The following is a 16,693-nucleotide window of genomic DNA, read 5'->3' on the forward strand; positions in this document are numbered from 1 at the left end:
GCACTGTATCCTCCTCGCCACGCTCAGCTTTGTGGAAGAGGTACCTGAGGATGTGCCGGCTGTGTGTTTTTCAGCCCTAAGAGGCCCCCGATCGTTTTAAAACTGGAGGACTCAGTTGTGTATCTACTTAACACTGGGTACGAATAAAGTGAACTGGACCCCTGTGATGTTCCTACAAGTAAAGAGAAAAAAAACTGGAAAAGTTTTATGTGCGGTCTTGCCAATACTATTACCTCCTGCCAATACCATATGGTTTCTTACCAAACAGCAGCATTCTGAATGTGTTATAATATGTTCTTCATTTTGCTTCTCTGGCTTAGACTGTGTCCTATTTACCTACTGGTTAAGGAACCAGTACTTCAGCCCTGGTAGAAATTGTCTTTATATTAATTGTTTTAGGGTTTGTTCTTACCTGCATAGAGAATAACTCTTATGGCAAAGACAGATTGCTCTGAAAAAGTGCAGCAGCTAAAGTAGCAGCGTGCATGGGGTCTTAGGCCAGGCTCGCCTCCAGCTTGGCGGGTAATCATAACGAGGAGATGCGAATGGGCTTTACAAACTCTGCAGGTTTCTGGTTCCCTGATTCATTTATGGTACTGTGAGACAGAAGTTGGACTGCAAGAATCAACGTGTAAACATTTCAGATGCAAATCTCAGATTGCATGTCCGTGTGTGTGTGTCCGTGTGTCCGTGTGTGTATGGCTGGGAAACGACTCACCTGCCCATAGATCACAGGGGTTTTGCCAGCTCAGATGGGCTTGTTCAGGGTAGAGCCTGTTTTCACATGTTCAAACTGAAGAGGTTATTCATTTAATTTCCAGGGTTATATTCGGCAGTGTCGCAAACATACAGGAATGTTCACCACAGCTCAGTTAAGCACCATTTTTGGAAATATTGAAGATATTTACAAATTCCAGAGGAAGTTTCTGAAGGATCTGGAGAAACAGTACAACAAAGAGGAACCTCATCTAAGTGAAATAGGGTCATGTTTTCTTCAACATGTAGGTTGCAAAAGTTGGGTTTATTTATGAAATTAACAAAGTAGGACAAGAAAACGCTAAGTTACCGTGTTAGGAGGGGATTTTAGTAACAAGGGCTTAATTAAAGAATTGTTTAAATGCTTTCGATTTCTCCTTATCTTTAGCAAGCATGTAACTTTGTGCACAATTTTAAGTTTCCTTTTCAAAACTTTAGTGATCACAGATGAGCTGGACTATTTGCAGTGATCTCATATTGGGCATGCAAAAACTTCCTAAAGAAAATAAGGAAGGAAGGTTGTGGGGAAAGAGGCTGTGAGTCCATGATAGACACTTGCTAAGCCTATAGCTGTCTTCCCCAAAGAAAAGTACTTCTTAAAGTGGGTTTGATTATCCTGACTCAATGGAGGCCTCTATTTCTGGGTTCTTACAAAGAAAGTACATAGTGTTGACAGTTACAAAGTAGATTTCCGCATAGTTTCAAGGCTGATCAGCCTGGAAACAATATAGGAAATGGATTAATTAATCTAATTAGTTATAATAGATGTTACAGAAGTATCTTTCCTCCTTTATAGATAACTACTTCAAGCTTTGACTTTTTTTTTTTTTTTTTTTAATAGCAAGAAGGCTTTGCTATTTATTCAGAGTATTGTAACAATCATCCCAGTGCCTGCATTGAACTTTCCAAACTAATGAAACAGGGCAAATACCGTCACTTCTTTGAGGCCTGTCGCTTGCTCCAGCAGATGATTGACATTGCCATTGATGGTTTTCTTCTCACGCCCGTTCAGAAAATCTGCAAATACCCTCTGCAGCTTGCAGAATTGCTCAAATACACCACTCAGGAGCACAGGTAAGAGAATGAAAAAAACAAATCTTATAATAGTAGTAACACCTAATTACTCAAGCTTTCTGGGTGACACAATACTATGGCTTTTGAGATCAGGAACAAAACTCCCATTGACCACTATAGACAAGAGCTCCTTACTAGATGGGCATCTTGGAACTGTTACAAAAACAGTATGTGAAAATGGAGCAGAGGGGACTGACAGGGTGCAAGACAGAATGAGGAATAAGTGAAAGAGGGAGAAGGAAAGGAAGAAGGTGCTGAAATAGGATGCAGGGAGGGATGTGTAAATCAGTGAAAAAAAGCTGATGTGTCATTTCTTTTATGGAGAAGGAAATCCACAGAAAAAGGGGAAGCTGCATAAATGTTGTGGATGCAAGAAAGGTAAAGAGGACCTTAGAAAAAAAACACAATCTGAGCAAGCTTGGAGGTAATGTGTTTTAGAAACTTACCTAGTAATAAACATTGCCTTTGTTTGCAGTAAAGTCCACATATTAGATTTTCAGCTAGGATAAATAAGAATTGAAGTTGCAGGTTATTAGCCTTTCTAATATACCCTTGAGATGATTAAATCTCTGACTAAGTTAAGATTTTATCTCTAAATGTCTTCCTTTTTACCTTGTACAACTGCAAGAAAAATGTTCCATTGTGACCCCTGTGCTCAAAGTCCAAATACAGCCTGAGGCAATGCTTCCTCGGCCAAAGTCTGCACTTCTTTAACCTTGAGAAAACTCCCCTTGGAGACCACGGGATTTTTGCCAGGGGCAAAATGTAGGGAATGTCAAGTACTGTCATTCAGGTGTGAAATGCCTCTATTCAGTTCTGTGGCTACCTGGGAAGTCCCGCAGTAACAATTACTAACATGGGTATCTCTTTCACTGCTACTAATTTTAGAAAGATTATTCTGTGAGCTATTAAACCAGCAGATGAAGTGACAGCAAGGTCTTGCCACCTTCCACCCATACTACCTGTCTTTCTTTTCTGTGGCACGGCATCCAGAGATGCCTACAAGCACAGAGAGGCGCCCAGTGCACAGAGATGCTCACAAACAGGCTGGCCTACACCCACACAGAGCCTTGGTAAAGCTCAAGCCAACTGTTTTTTTGGTAGCTTTTTGTTTTGTTTTCATAAAAAGTTTGAAGATCCAATGTGCACAGCCTGCCGTGAAGGCCACAGGTTATGCAGCAAGTGTGGAATAACATACACACTGACACAGAAAGAAGGAACTGAGATAAGGAGGGGCAAGAGTAGCAGCGTGTATATCATGCGGTCACCCTGTGGGACATCTGCCTGACATTAGTAGGATCCTGTTATTGTTAATCTCACTTTTTGTATACAGTGTGGCAGAAAAGAGTTTCCATAGATATAAATAGAGGAGAGTAACTCGCAGATTTAGAAGGGAAGCGCATCCATCAGCAGCAGCCGATGAAAATAGGAACTGAGGCAGAAGCAGATAAAAAGGACAGCGAGGCTGACCCCTTTGCAGGATTTATTTCTGGCTCATGCTGTTTTCTACCTCTGGCCCCCTTTTCTGCAAGAGGTGTTCTGATAAAGGAGGGAAGGCAGCTGCTCTGCTGGGACTCTAAGGCAAGAAACATGTGTCTCCTGCTCTCTTCTCAGAGACTCCATTTGAGGAAGGTGAAGGAGTGATGGATGCTATTCAAAGGGGAATAAAAACCAGCCTACAGGTTGGGGAGTTTCATAAGCATGTGGGGAGCTCAGGGAAAGAAGGAGGGGAGCAGAGTAATGGAAGAAGGACAGGAGGCTTGCATTTGACCTGGAGCAGGCAGGGGAAGGTGACCAAGTCTTGGCTTTCACACACTTGTTCCATGAAAACTGGCCATTTTGTCAGCATTGTCTCCTTTTATTCCCCTCTTTGATGCCCATGTTCTTGGGTCCCTTGCTCACCTTGTTTGAGATTGTTTTCGGTATTTTTTCTGCCCACATAGCATTCTCCATTTGCATTCATTGACCCAGCCACTGGGAACAAGAAGGACAAAATACAGTTGTTAATCATGATTAAAGGAATGCCCTTCCCAATAAAATCCCACTAAAATCTTGCTTAAAAACAAATACCTTTGCTGCAGTGTAGGTATCACTGAGGTCAACAGGAGTTCTACCATTGTTTTCAATAGAGACAGTGCTGCCGTTTGTTAATCTACCTCCACCTCCTTCCACCAGTTTAGTAATATGCTCCTGGACAAAGCCTAGCAGTACAGCAGCACTGAATTGTACAGACTACTGTGTGAGGTTCAGGATAGCTGAGAATCAGGTTTCTCTTACTTAAGTACCCTGAACAGAGGGATAGATGCATAATGTGGGCTAATACTTCAAGCACTGTGTTACAATTTGTGATTGCATCATATCCATTGCATAAGTGATCTTTGAAACCTGCCTACATTTCACAGTGATTATAACAACATAAAAGCTGCATATGAGGCTATGAAGAATGTAGCGTGCCTGATCAATGAGCGAAAACGAAGACTAGAAAGCATAGACAAGATTGCACGTTGGCAAGTCTCTATCGTAGACTGGGAGGTAAGCATCAGCCTGTCCCTTTCTTGAGCAAAGGTACTCTGTACAGTACTTCATGTTCTTTACAGGATACATCTTTCTGCATAGTAGGTAGTTTATGGTGTCTACTTTTCAACTGGTCATTGCTCAGTTAAAAGTCCAGTTGCTTCATTTGCAGTGATTCTGTTACTGATTACCTTGTTTATAAATCTGGAAGAGCAGCATGTATTAACATGGACACTTGCCTTTGAGCTGACACTGGACTGAGCTGACAGAATGGATTTTTTTGTAATGCTAGACCTATAGAATCTCCTTTGGATTTTTGGTAGTTCTGTCAGAACTTGAACCTGCTTCACTGACTTTAATGAGTTTCCTCCTGATTTATGTAGAAATAAAGTAGAGCAGAACCACGTTCTGTAGGAGAGTATCTACATTCTGTGACATTTTCAAATCTAATAATAAAAATACAAGAAATATGAATGAACTTGAGATTTGACTATAAAATGAGACTGGTTAGGCACACAGTAAGATCTTAAAATATTATTTACTTACTACATATATATATATATATCTTCTTAGGGACCAGATGTGTTAGCCAGAAGCTCAGAACTGATCCACTCAGGAGAACTGACCAAAATATCAAAGCAAGGCAAAAGCCAGCAGAGGACTTTCTTCCTTTTTGACCATCAGCTTGTGTTCTGTAAGAAGGACTTACTGAGAAGGGACATCTTGTATTATAAGGATCGTATTGACATGGATGAGATGGAAATTGTGGACACTGAAGATGGCAGAGACAAAGACTTTAACATTAATGTCAAAAATGCTTTTAAGATACTAAACAGAGCCACAGAAGAGATTCATTTGTTCTGTGCAAAAAAACAGGAAGATAAAAAGAGATGGATGGAGGCATGCGAAAGTGAAAGGAGAAGAGTTCAGGAAGACAAGGAAATGGGTGAGTGGAAGGATTTCCTCTCTAAAAGGTGTTAAAAACAAAGGGAAATGTTCCTGCTTTTATGCTTCTTTATGCTTTGTGCAGATGGGCACTCTGCCTTCTGGGACTGGTGTCTCTTTCTTACCCGACATGACCTTTAGCCGTGTAAGTGAAGCCTATTCAGGTGTGTTTGCCCTGTCATTGTGGGCCAGAGGTCCAGGGCAGTTAGCTATGACATCCATGTCACAGTGTAATGCATGTAATTCTGGTGCATTACAGAGCAGAATGAGATATGAGATATGACAAGATGCAATTCACAAAGACCCATCAATAGTAAAAATCCATTCAAAATCCTAGCACTTTTTTATGAATCATTGGCCCAAAACATCTGTTCGTAAAGGACATTTTATTATAAAGCCAAGCAGCAATAATCGTAGATCTATACTGTCCATGTCATATAATGGCATCTCCTGTGTCCAGGAGACCTGTGCAGTTGCATGGTATCATTAGTTACAGGCCCAACAATAGCACCACTGGGCAGTTTGCAGAGAAATGAAGCCTAACCTTGAGTGAGCAGGGAAAAAGGTACCAAATCCTAGCATCAGCTTTAGACCCACAGCCTGTGGGACACTCTAAGGACAGTGTCTTCCGTGTGAATGTACATTTAGGATTGTTATTTAGATTTTTGTTTTTGCATAGTTTCATGCTTCCTTTAAGATCAGTGACAAAAGCTCCAGCAAAATTTCAATGGCAAAACATACATGAAGAAGACAGCAACACTAATAAGAAAAATAAAACTCTTTTTAATATTCCTAAAGAAGTAATGAAAATACTAGTACATCCGTGTGTGTTGACTGCATGAGAACTTTTCCTTTTTATAACACTCTTCAGGCTTAGGCTTTGGATAACAGCAAGTTAAAATTGGAAGTGCAAGTGAAGTGGATGATATAACTCAGAAATTATTAAAATTTAAACAAGATGCCAAATCTCATATTCCATGTTCACTTAAAACACCTGGTCAGAAGAATAGGAAAACAGGAATAACCCTTAGATTACAAATGTAAATCTTTTGGTCTTAGTACCTTTCTCTTGTTTGGTACTGTTGTAAATATTTAAATAAGGCCTCCTCCGTATGTATTGTAGATAGTCCGTAAGCTGAAGAAAATACTTTCAAGTTTACCAATTCATACTCTAAAACCAGTTTTAACTCTTCTCCATTGCAACAAGTGCTGCAATTAACCCCAGTCGTCTGGAGTCTAGAGTAAACAATGAAGCAGCCACAGCTAAACTTTCCTCAAATTTTCCAAACTTTTCAAAACCAACTCTTCGCCTGTGCTGAACATCACGGTGTGACGTTTATGATCCTCTTGGGCACAACACTGATGGCTTTCACAAGTTGCTCTGTGTAGAGCTTGTTCAGTCACCTTATCCTCATGGGGATGGGTGGTGGCTGCCTCTCCTAATTCACCTAAACAGGTCTCTAAAATAAAGTGGATACTGCAGAAGGGTGAAGGTGATCAGAAGGTAATAAAGCAATGCAGAGGATCTGATGATGAGTGTCCAAACAATCCCTCTTACAACAAAGTTACAGAAAGCCTCCACTCCAGCATATGACAAGAACAGTAGTACAGTCATATGGAAGGACAATATGGAATAAATCACAGCTCCTGCACTTTTGTGAGCAGGACTGAGCAAAAGAAGATAAAATGTGAACATTTTCTATTCCCATCCTTTCTAAGGAGCATTCTTGAGCTCTTCAAATCTGTATCTACCCCTCCTCCTGCAGTGGTTGCTTTATGTAGCACCGGGAGAGTATGTTGAGTGGGCTAAATGCTGTGTGTCAGGATGCTTCCGAGGCTCACACTAGTGCTTGCCCCGTGCAGCAGCAGGTCTGTCTTGGGCAGGCAGTGGGGTGTTCCCATTCTTTCTAAGTGACACTGCTGCAGAAATCCCCAAGCATGAGGAAACTGCAAAGGCGTAGCAGCTACAGCCCTAAATGTCATTATTTATTCTACTGGCACCTCATGAAAATCAACGTATGATATTCAGAAGGGTAACCATTCAACAGTGGTGGCAGTGGCAGTGATAGCGATGATATTTGCTGTAATACCACTAACCCTTATTTAGCGCTGAGTCACAAATTGCTATGGTGCTGAGTGCAAGGATTGCAAGGGAGGGTCCACCATGCTTGCTGCTCTTCAGGCACTGTGCAATATAGTGAAGAAAATTCAGTATAATGGGAAACTGTGTATTTGATAATGGCACATAGGCACATGCAGTCTTTTCTGTCCATGTAACATCCAGCCTTCTGGAAACTTGCTTTTCAAATGTCGCAACTCATTATTCTGATGTACCTGTTTTGGCACAGGTATCATGAACCAGAGGAAAGATAGTTGAGTTATAATAGCTAATGTCCATCTGGTCTTGTGAGTCACAGTGGCTTGGATGTTTTCTCCATTACCCAGAAGACTGCTTCTTTTCTAAAATTTCCTTTTTTTGGCATAATGGAACATTTCCTTTAGCCAAAACCAGTGGAAAGGCGCCAGTATTCTCAACCTCAGGTTTAAATTTATCTTGTTGATTTTGTAAGCTATCTTGCTGGAGTTCACACAAAGCCTCTAATCTAACCACTCAGAGAACAAATACATACTCTTCCAATTCAGAACTGCAAATGGCATTTTACTTCTATTTTCAAAGACACTTTGGTGCAACTCACTGTCTCCCAAACCATATCTAGCTTTTCTTAGCTTTTATGAATATATGGGAAGAAAAGGCCACAGCCAGAAAATCCTTCTCCAAACCACTAATAGTAACCCTAAGAAAGTGGTCCGATCTCTGTTGATGAAATTGCTTCCATTTTTTTTTAATCTGTTTCCTTGTTTCTATAAAGGAAAAAAACCCTGCAGAATAAAATAAACTTCTGCTACCCCAAAATTATGGCAAACTGCTGTTGTATTGTAAGTTAATAGGCTGATTTTTAATAACTTCTTCATAAGTTCAGGCTAAAAAAGTGAAGGGAATTTGAAAAGTATAGAGAAGTGCACAAGGTGCAAAATGGAACCAAACCAGACGCTTCATTCTGACTTTGAATTGCAACTTCTGTGCTCTTTATGTGCATGTGAGTGAAATGAGTGACAGCATGTGCACCCTGTTTTCTCCTTGTGCAAATGTAACATATCCATGTATCTCATCTGTCTCGTACCCGGGGAGAGGAAACTGGAGTGTCTGTACATAGGCTCCAGACGACACCAGTCACTGGTGCCACCTTTCATGGTAGATGTCTGGCATCTCTGTACTCAGCACAGGTCAGTCATACACCTGTCACACGGTAGTAAATAGCACAGGGTTGACCACATACTATAGCATCATGTCCATCATACAAGTATGCGAACAAGTACGTGAGACACCGGAGTGAGAGATCCAGCCCCAGTCTGATGAAGCCACAACCACATCAGAGCCTGCTTCGGTGTCTGACAGATTATGTGATACTGTCTCCTCCAAGCGGAGGGAAAGATACCCAAATTTGTACTACGGCAATACCAGTGACTTCAGTTTGTTACCCCAAGTTAGCTCAGAGTGAGTGAAAAAAGAAACAGATTCTGCATTTGTGATCTATTACTTGGTGGCTTGTAGCTTTCAGAAGTGTTAATTTATACTTTTTTTCAAGCTTTTGTTATCTGGACTTATCTATAAAAAGAAGTTTTTGAGGGTTAGTTCCCCAGTGATTGCCAGTAGGAACTAGAAAGCAGTTTTTCCCAGTAATCTACAGGCAAATTAATGTTCTATTGTTATCCCAGTGAAAAGCTGTCTTTAAATTCATATGACAAAGTAAAACACACTTCTAAAAACTTCAGGTATGTTACTATTAAGATTTACTAAAAATTGTTTAAAATATATTTGTTTTAATTTAATGTAATCAAGTATTAGATACAGTATTTTTATACCAGTGCCCTAATTTACACTTTGACATAGGAATGGAAATCTCAGAAAACCAGAAGAAACAAGCCATGCAGAATGCCCGTAAGTCAAGGCATGGAAAAATTAAAGGTGGGTGTTCAGAATTGCTTTACATTCTTACTGTGTTCCAGTGTTCTTTATGTTAGGAAATAGCACAATCTGGCTATGGTTGAGTTCTTCAGTCTTTTAAAAAAACTTAATGGTTTACATGGAGTTCAAATAATTTCCATTAACCTGTATTTTAATATCAAATTCCAATGCCTTTGTAAACTGTCTACTAAATCAGCTCCTCAGTCTCCTTCAGACAGGCAAGTCAGTGTTCTCTTTATTAGAAAAGAAACTAAAGAGATAAGGCAAGTGGTTTATTTAAGGATGTAAGAAGTCTGTGCAGAGATTAAATTAGAAATGAGGGTTACTGATTCCTTCCTTTGCTTTTACTCAAACACCTTGTTCTTCTTTAGCAATTCTGTGCTTTGTTAAAATATCTTAAAGTACTTTTTTCAAGCCATGTGTTGCTGTATTTATCATAATACACTCAAAATGGCTTCCTTCTGTCCTAGACTAGAAGGAAGGATGGACTAGAAATGTGTTTCTCTGGAAACAGCTTTTTTATTCCTTTTCTCTCTCAGATAATGTGTTGTGATTTTGTCCTTTTCTGTCTTGAAGCCAAATCTCTAGTGTGTTGAGAGAATAAATTGAACAAGTGGGACCAGATTAAGTCTGAATTTAGGAGTGAAGGAGTTGACGTTAGGTAGTCCTCTGCTCCCTGGGATTCATATTATTAAAGCATTTTCTCTTTATCAATCACTAGATACCTATAAAACCTGTCCGGATTTTCAGGGGAGTGGCTGAAAATTGTGATCAGGAGATTCTGTTCAGAATGCACAAAGGTCAAAGTCTGAGAACATTAGCCTGGAAAAATATTTTCCAAATCGAAGAAATGTTGATGGCAATATTTTACCCAGCCTTATTCTGAGTGTTGACTGAAATACAAGTATCTACAGTGTTAAGTCATTCCTTTGAAATACCAGAATTTACTTGTGCAAACAATATAGCCAGGCTATGTGAAACTGCTGCTTATTTTTGGTAATTCTATAATGTTATTTTTACTGTTATTATTCTCCTCTTAAGCCAAACCAATGCAGCAATTAAAAGTCTAATACCAGAAAAGGTAACCTTCAGTAGTGCTTCCATTCAAGATCACGGCAAAATTCATACTGGCTTTATTGACCATTGAATTTGTCCCATGGTCCTGTGCTTAAATTTTCCCAGTATTGGTTGCCCTGCCAGCTGACTCATACGCTTTCTTAAACTGTTCCTTTTGCAGGTGTAAGCTATAATGGGTGTCCTGTGCCTCCTCCACACCAAAGCCTGCATCCTATTCATCAGCGCCACATCACTGTGCCTACCAGCATCCCGCAGCAGCAGGTTTTTGCCCTGGCAGAACCCAAGCGGAAGCCATCCCTCTTCTGGCATACCTTCAACAAACTCACCCCCTTTAAAAAGTGAGAGGCCAAGGACCTGGGAAGGACATCGGCATGGAGGGAGACTTACTCCAAAGAAGGACCTTGGAGACACGGCTAAGCTTATTTGAGCTCAGTGAATCTCCAGTTTTGGAGGGAAAACCTCAGGCTCCTTGAGCCAGAAATACAACCTTTGTCTAGAAGAAGAATGAAGGTCCTCCTGACTGCTCTGAAGTCAATGTTGCCAAGTGTCAGCATTGCTGATGAAGAGCAGTCTCCCTTCTGACAAAGACAACTTGCTGTTACTCTGAAGCAGCTGTATTTGATCTCTGTTTTTCTTAGTTATGTTGAAGTAGCGATGGAATCATGCAGGTCATTGTAACATTTCATTTTTCTTAACCTTATATCGATGGCCAAATTTAGGATAGGGAGGAATTTTTCCTTAGGGGTATATCAGCAAGGAATCTTCGGAGAGTTTTCTGCTTCCTTTTGGAGCACTGAGCAGAGACCACCCATTAAAATCAGGTGGAGACATCCCATGTGATTAGCCAGCTCTTGCAGAATTTGGTGGACACTAATCCTTCCTGTCTTTTTCTATTAAATTGCCAAATGGCAGGAGAACATCCCGCAAGGCCTTACCATATTCCAGATTGGAACAGGGAAATTTTATTCTGTCATATAGAAACATGAACAGAGTGTGAAATGGACTATAAAGATATGTGCATTTATTGCACACAAGTGGAAACGAGGAGCCCAGGGCATCTCAGATTGATTACTTTCAGTCACAGCAATATACTGCATGCATGTATGCTCTTCAGTATAGAGCTTTTATATCACTTTTTGCGCACTTCTTCACCTAGGAGACGCTTCTTTATATTTCCAATATGCTTATTTCTCTGTGTAAAAAGTATTTTTTAATTTTCTAACGGAGATAATGTGAATGTACAAAGGCAGAGTTGAGACAGTACGTGCTGACTGCTGGCTATGTTACATAGTTCTCACACTTTGTATTCATATAGCTTGACTTAGAAGATGGATGGATGGTAATGTAAATATATTGAGGTGGTCTGGATCCATGCTTCTTATACACAGGCAATTGACAATGGGTTTTGACCAATTATTTCTTCACAAAGAAAAAGAAATCCTTACTGGAAGGGATAGAGGAATTGAGTGGACCGGAGATGGATTTTTGTCTCAGAATCGTCAGTCTGTATGGGAAGGAGAAGAACTTGACTCGATTAAGGTCAGCTCTGGCCAGCATATGCAATACGTGATTTGCGCTGGTACGATTTGCCTATGACATTAAGTTGATTTGGGAGAATAACTTTTAAAAAGCCACCAGGAAGAAACAGAATCTTGATATTTGCAGCACTGATCATTTCTGCTTGATAGCTCTCATTGAGGTTGACAAAAGACTGCTGGTAATATGAAAGGAAAGAAAGACTCCATATGTTTCAGAACTGATTTGCTATGAATGTCTTTACAATACTTTATCCTATGCTGCTGATTAGGGGCATTATCTGATGATAAGGATAGATCCAAGGATATTCTTTGACAATGGACACAATCAGCTTTGTCATGAATATGTAATATATGAAGAACAAACAAGGGGCTAGAGGCCAGGAATCTTAACAACAATGTAAAAAAGCCTTATTTTAAACGTGTATTTGTTCCTACTACTGTTACCTCTATATTTTTATTTATCATCAGTGTTGTGATGCCCACTAGTCGCTAGATTTTGTGACTTGATAACTTTGTGGCAACTTCTGCAAAGCCCAGGTTTGTGGTTTTGATTTTAAATGACATCTTTTGACAACTGTACATTTCAAATGCCTTGTGTATATAGTTCAGCAATAATGCAAAGTCTGGTGATGCTCAGCTGAATTGTTCAGTGCAGTGAACTTCATTGCTTGTGCTTTCCCATAGCAATGGAAGATGACCTGAAACAGTTAAGAACTGGAAATATGCACTGACATTTTCAATGATCCAGCTTAAAGAAAATGCACAGGAAAGTTAGTGAAAAAAAGCTGGCTGGGTTATATTTTTCTTTTGATGTTTAAAACAAGCCATTTCTATTCAGATTTTTAAAAAGATAATTCTAAATGCTCTATTTAAACACAAGGAGCAGACTTCCAAATGCAGGCATGGATGCATGCCCTTCCCCTTAAATGAGTAACCCTTTTGTGTTTATTACATACCCATTTTTGTGGGTACTTGCCACGTTCAGGCCTGCAAACCAAAGTGATGCACGTACTGTGGAAGTGGAGATGATGTTTTTTCATAATCACATTTTGAAAGACTTGTTCTAGATGCAAAAAAAATGTCTGAAGTTGGATTGCAGTGCTCACCCAGAAACTTTCCCAGCTGGACCTGAAGACATTATGAGATCCACACTTAATTGCATATGTGTCTTTGCTAAAACCTACTTCCTTCCAGGGCTCGGTTCTGTAGAGTGCTGGAAAAAAAAGGAGGTTTTGGGATGTATCTTCCTGACACGTCAGTGCCCGTGAAGGCTTTTCCCACATAGTAGTGCTGGTGCCTTAGCCCTAAAAATGGACAGAAATGTTTGCATATGGTTTTGAATGCAGCAGTTTTTTTCTCAAGAAGTGAATTTCAGAGAGATAAAAAGCAAATGTTTCATGGTGCAGATTACTCAGGACAGTTTTACATATAGTACCCTACATATAGACATGGTTGTTTTATAATATTCTCTGTGTCTTTCTTTGCAATCTGACCTTGCAACAGATTAAGATAAAATATAACAAGACAGGCCAAATTTGGTCTACACCATAATCTTTTAAACAAATTATAGTTAAATGGAAACAAACAATTACATTATCCAACAATTAAGACAAATACTTACTTGGGGTTCAGCCTGATTTAGAGTCTGTGGGAAAAAGAGTTGCAACTAAAATGTGAAAGTTTGTATTCTAGCAACTCTTGCCCTGATCCTCCTTCTGGTAACAAAACTTATATATGATCAGAAAGGTGTGACGGCAACATCTGTTCTTTTCCTCTCACTTTTGCATGTTTCTAGGGCATGCAAGTTCTAGGGCAACTACTAAGCACATTTGTGCCTCGTTTAGATAAAGCACAGCCAGAGCCTTCCTGATGGCCTGCTGAGCGGATAACCTCAGACTTTATGCATGAGATGCAGTAAAATATAGTTGTCCTCAAATGTGTTCCCACTGAGTTAGGAAAATGCCAAACCATAATTGCATCTAACTCAGAGCATTTGATGTATAAAATAATAAGATTGTTTTACAAGTGGCTCTTGCCATGCTAAATTTCACATTGAGTTTTAGTGGTCAGTGTAATAACGGAGTTCAAAGACAGAGTACTCAAATGTTCCACTTTTTAGTTGTCTTTTGAAAATAATTATAACAGAGTTTTGGAGCCAAAGGTCTTTAGCCATAACTAACACAGTACCTTTCTTTGACTGCCTTTCTGCTTTTTTTCTCTATGTGTGGCATTTGTATGTAGGAGATGCCTTCTGAATGCGCTCTAATTTAAAACTATTTGTTGTAAATACTAGGGATGACTTGCATATATATTTTATTTTGACAAGTGTTTTGTAACATTTTATCTTACGTACATTGCTTTGTGCATCTTACCATCTGTGTGCTGTTACACATGTTGTAAATGAAGTGTCCTGGCTACAGAGCAGATGAATTGGCTGTTGACGGCTGAAGTACAATTTAGAGGACTGCAGTAGCTTGATGTGCATTTGTTCTGAAGTAATTGCATTACAAGGTTTATTTACTCTTGGAACATTGTTTGTCAAATGAATCTATTTTCTGGAAATAAGTACAAACTTACATTCCCATTATTTTTCTCTTATTGTACATGTTTGAATTAAATAATGTACAAAGCTGAAGTTCCTCAGCTGTGTCTTATAAAACTTTATTGTGCAGTTTTAAGATTGTTGTGGATTTTTTAAATTGCCTACAAAATATCTTCTGTGATGCAAAAATGTATCAACTGTCATATTTATTATTTTAAAGCAAAAAATGTCACACCCTCCTCTCTTGGTTTTCCAGTAACAGCTACAGTACTTCCCAGCACAAGTTTGTTTTAACAACTACTAAACCTGATTCTGGGATTGAAGTCTTCATCGTTCAGGCAAAACCCATCCTTGTTACTGTCCCAGCCATGTTACTGTCCCATGCATTTGCGATCACTGTGCTTTAACTTGTCCTGGCAGGCAGCTCCCACAGTACCCCTTGGAAGTAAATGCAAATGCAGCTTCTGTATTAATAAAGCTCTGGCTGACAGAGGATGGCGACTTAAGTACTGTAGTTTAGGTAAGGATTAAATTTTATTTTCTTTGGAACAAAAGCAAAACCTTTTGAAAGGGTTCACCCAAAAGGCGTGTTCTGTAACTGTGAACAGGCTTACCTGCCTGCTTGTTAGAGCAATGGGCAATGCTGCTAGAGATTCAGCTTACTGCTCTGATTCAGGAAAGTTTTTCGTTTCTCGTTATTCTGACTGAGCAAGGGACCACATCTGAAAGGCATGCGTGTGTCCTTCCTGCTCAAGGCTGCGTCAAAAATTATGTTTCGCTGAGACACATTATCTTTAACAAAATAACATACTTTGCTGAAATCTTTTCATCAAAAATGCTTTGGTGAGTTCAAATGCTGAGAATAGCTGGGTTTGCCAATTCTTTCCCCCTCCTTCCAACGTGCAAGCTCTTATCTCTATTTCTTCGTTCACCTCAAGGCTGAGCGTTTCCCAGGCCTCCCAAGTGCTGCTGCTGCAGCAGGATGTGTGCGGAGTGCTCCAATATCAAAGTGAAAGGCAGAGTCTGAGCACTTAGTGAGGTAGATCAGATGACCAAAAAACATACCTTGAGCAAACACTGGAGTAGGACGTTGTGATAAATAGGTTTTCTAAGAAGCCTGCAATTCATCTGGCCGTGGTGAGCTCATTTGTGCATTTTATTTCATGCTTTGGCAGTCAGGCGAAATCCTGTAGATCATTCTATATTGTCAGCTTGTAAGTTCTTTGAGAGATGATCTATCAGGTAGAGCTTTTAGGTTGCGCAGAAATGGCACTGCTTGTCTTGGGTTTTTTGGTTTGGTTTTTTTTTTTTCAGGCTACATGATCTGTGCTTGGTAACGTAGACAAGGATTCGGGCCTTTTTAAGTTAACAGTACCAAAGGAGAAATGAAAAAGTCAGCAATGGAAAACTGCACATCATGTAGCCTGTAAGGAAAGCACACAAATATTTAGTGTGTTTCTGTATATTTTTCAAAATTCAGTTATTCCAACTAGCTAGAGAAAATGTAATTGTGAGAATATGTCAAAACTGTATAAATTGTCAGCACAACATGGGTTTTTTTAGCTTAGTTCTGTGTTAGGTTTAGTTCACTGCAGTCAGAACTGACTTCTGGTGGTCCAGGTGAGTACCTAGGGCTGAGAACTCACGTACCACCACCATTAGGTATTTAGGCTCTGGTTTCAAAAAACAGATGTGTGTGTGTGTTTATACACATATATACACACCCACACTCACACCCCCTTCATAGACTCCATATGGCATCTCCAGATAACGTCTCTGCTGGCACCTACAGCAGGTTGCACCAGACAAGTGATCCACACCCATCACACCCTCCCTCTGTTTATGTTACACCTTACATTTCTGTTGTGCATCTTGGCGGGGGGGTGACACATGGGCAAGGTTGTACCCAAGTCATTTTAATGTTTTGAGCATTTAGAATGGGCCACCAGCAATGACGGACAAACCACACCGCAGACAAGGGAAGGTTGGAAGGTGTCTGCGTCCCTGGAGTCTGGTGTCAGCAAAGTTCAGAAGGGTAAATCTGAGAGGGCAGAGGTTAGCAGAGCAAGGAGTACCACTGTCCTTCAGGGGCTGAGTTCCACTCAGAAGAGAAATACAAGATGATGTGGGATTTATCCATTGTTTCTCCTAGTGATTTTTGGAAAGCTGAAACTGCTTCGGAGGAAGGAGGAGCTCCAGGTGCTCCTGAGGGACTTGCTG

General features: G+C 40.0%; 1 protein-coding gene across 6 annotated transcripts in view; it reads left to right on the top strand.

Moving 5' to 3' along the window:
* SPATA13 (spermatogenesis associated 13) overlaps positions 1 to 14,609 on the top strand; it is a 163,089-nt gene extending 148,480 nt beyond the window's left edge. For all 6 annotated transcript variants that reach the window (XM_030043005.2, XM_030043001.2, XM_030043003.2 and 3 more), the window contains 6 exons: positions 822 to 1,001; positions 1,598 to 1,830; positions 4,233 to 4,362; positions 4,918 to 5,290; positions 9,242 to 9,316; positions 10,554 to 14,609. In XM_030043005.2, coding sequence (XP_029898865.1) covers positions 822 to 1,001; positions 1,598 to 1,830; positions 4,233 to 4,362; positions 4,918 to 5,290; positions 9,242 to 9,316; positions 10,554 to 10,735 — 1,173 coding nt within the window. In that variant the 3' untranslated portion in view covers positions 10,736 to 14,609. The remainder of the gene's footprint in view (positions 1 to 821; positions 1,002 to 1,597; positions 1,831 to 4,232; positions 4,363 to 4,917; positions 5,291 to 9,241; positions 9,317 to 10,553) is intronic.
* The last annotated feature ends 2,084 nt before the right edge of the window (positions 14,610 to 16,693 follow it).

The sequence above is a fragment of the Aquila chrysaetos genome, chromosome 19 (assembly GCF_900496995.4).
Source record: "Aquila chrysaetos chrysaetos chromosome 19, bAquChr1.4, whole genome shotgun sequence".
NCBI classification, from domain to species: domain Eukaryota; kingdom Metazoa; phylum Chordata; class Aves; order Accipitriformes; family Accipitridae; genus Aquila; species Aquila chrysaetos.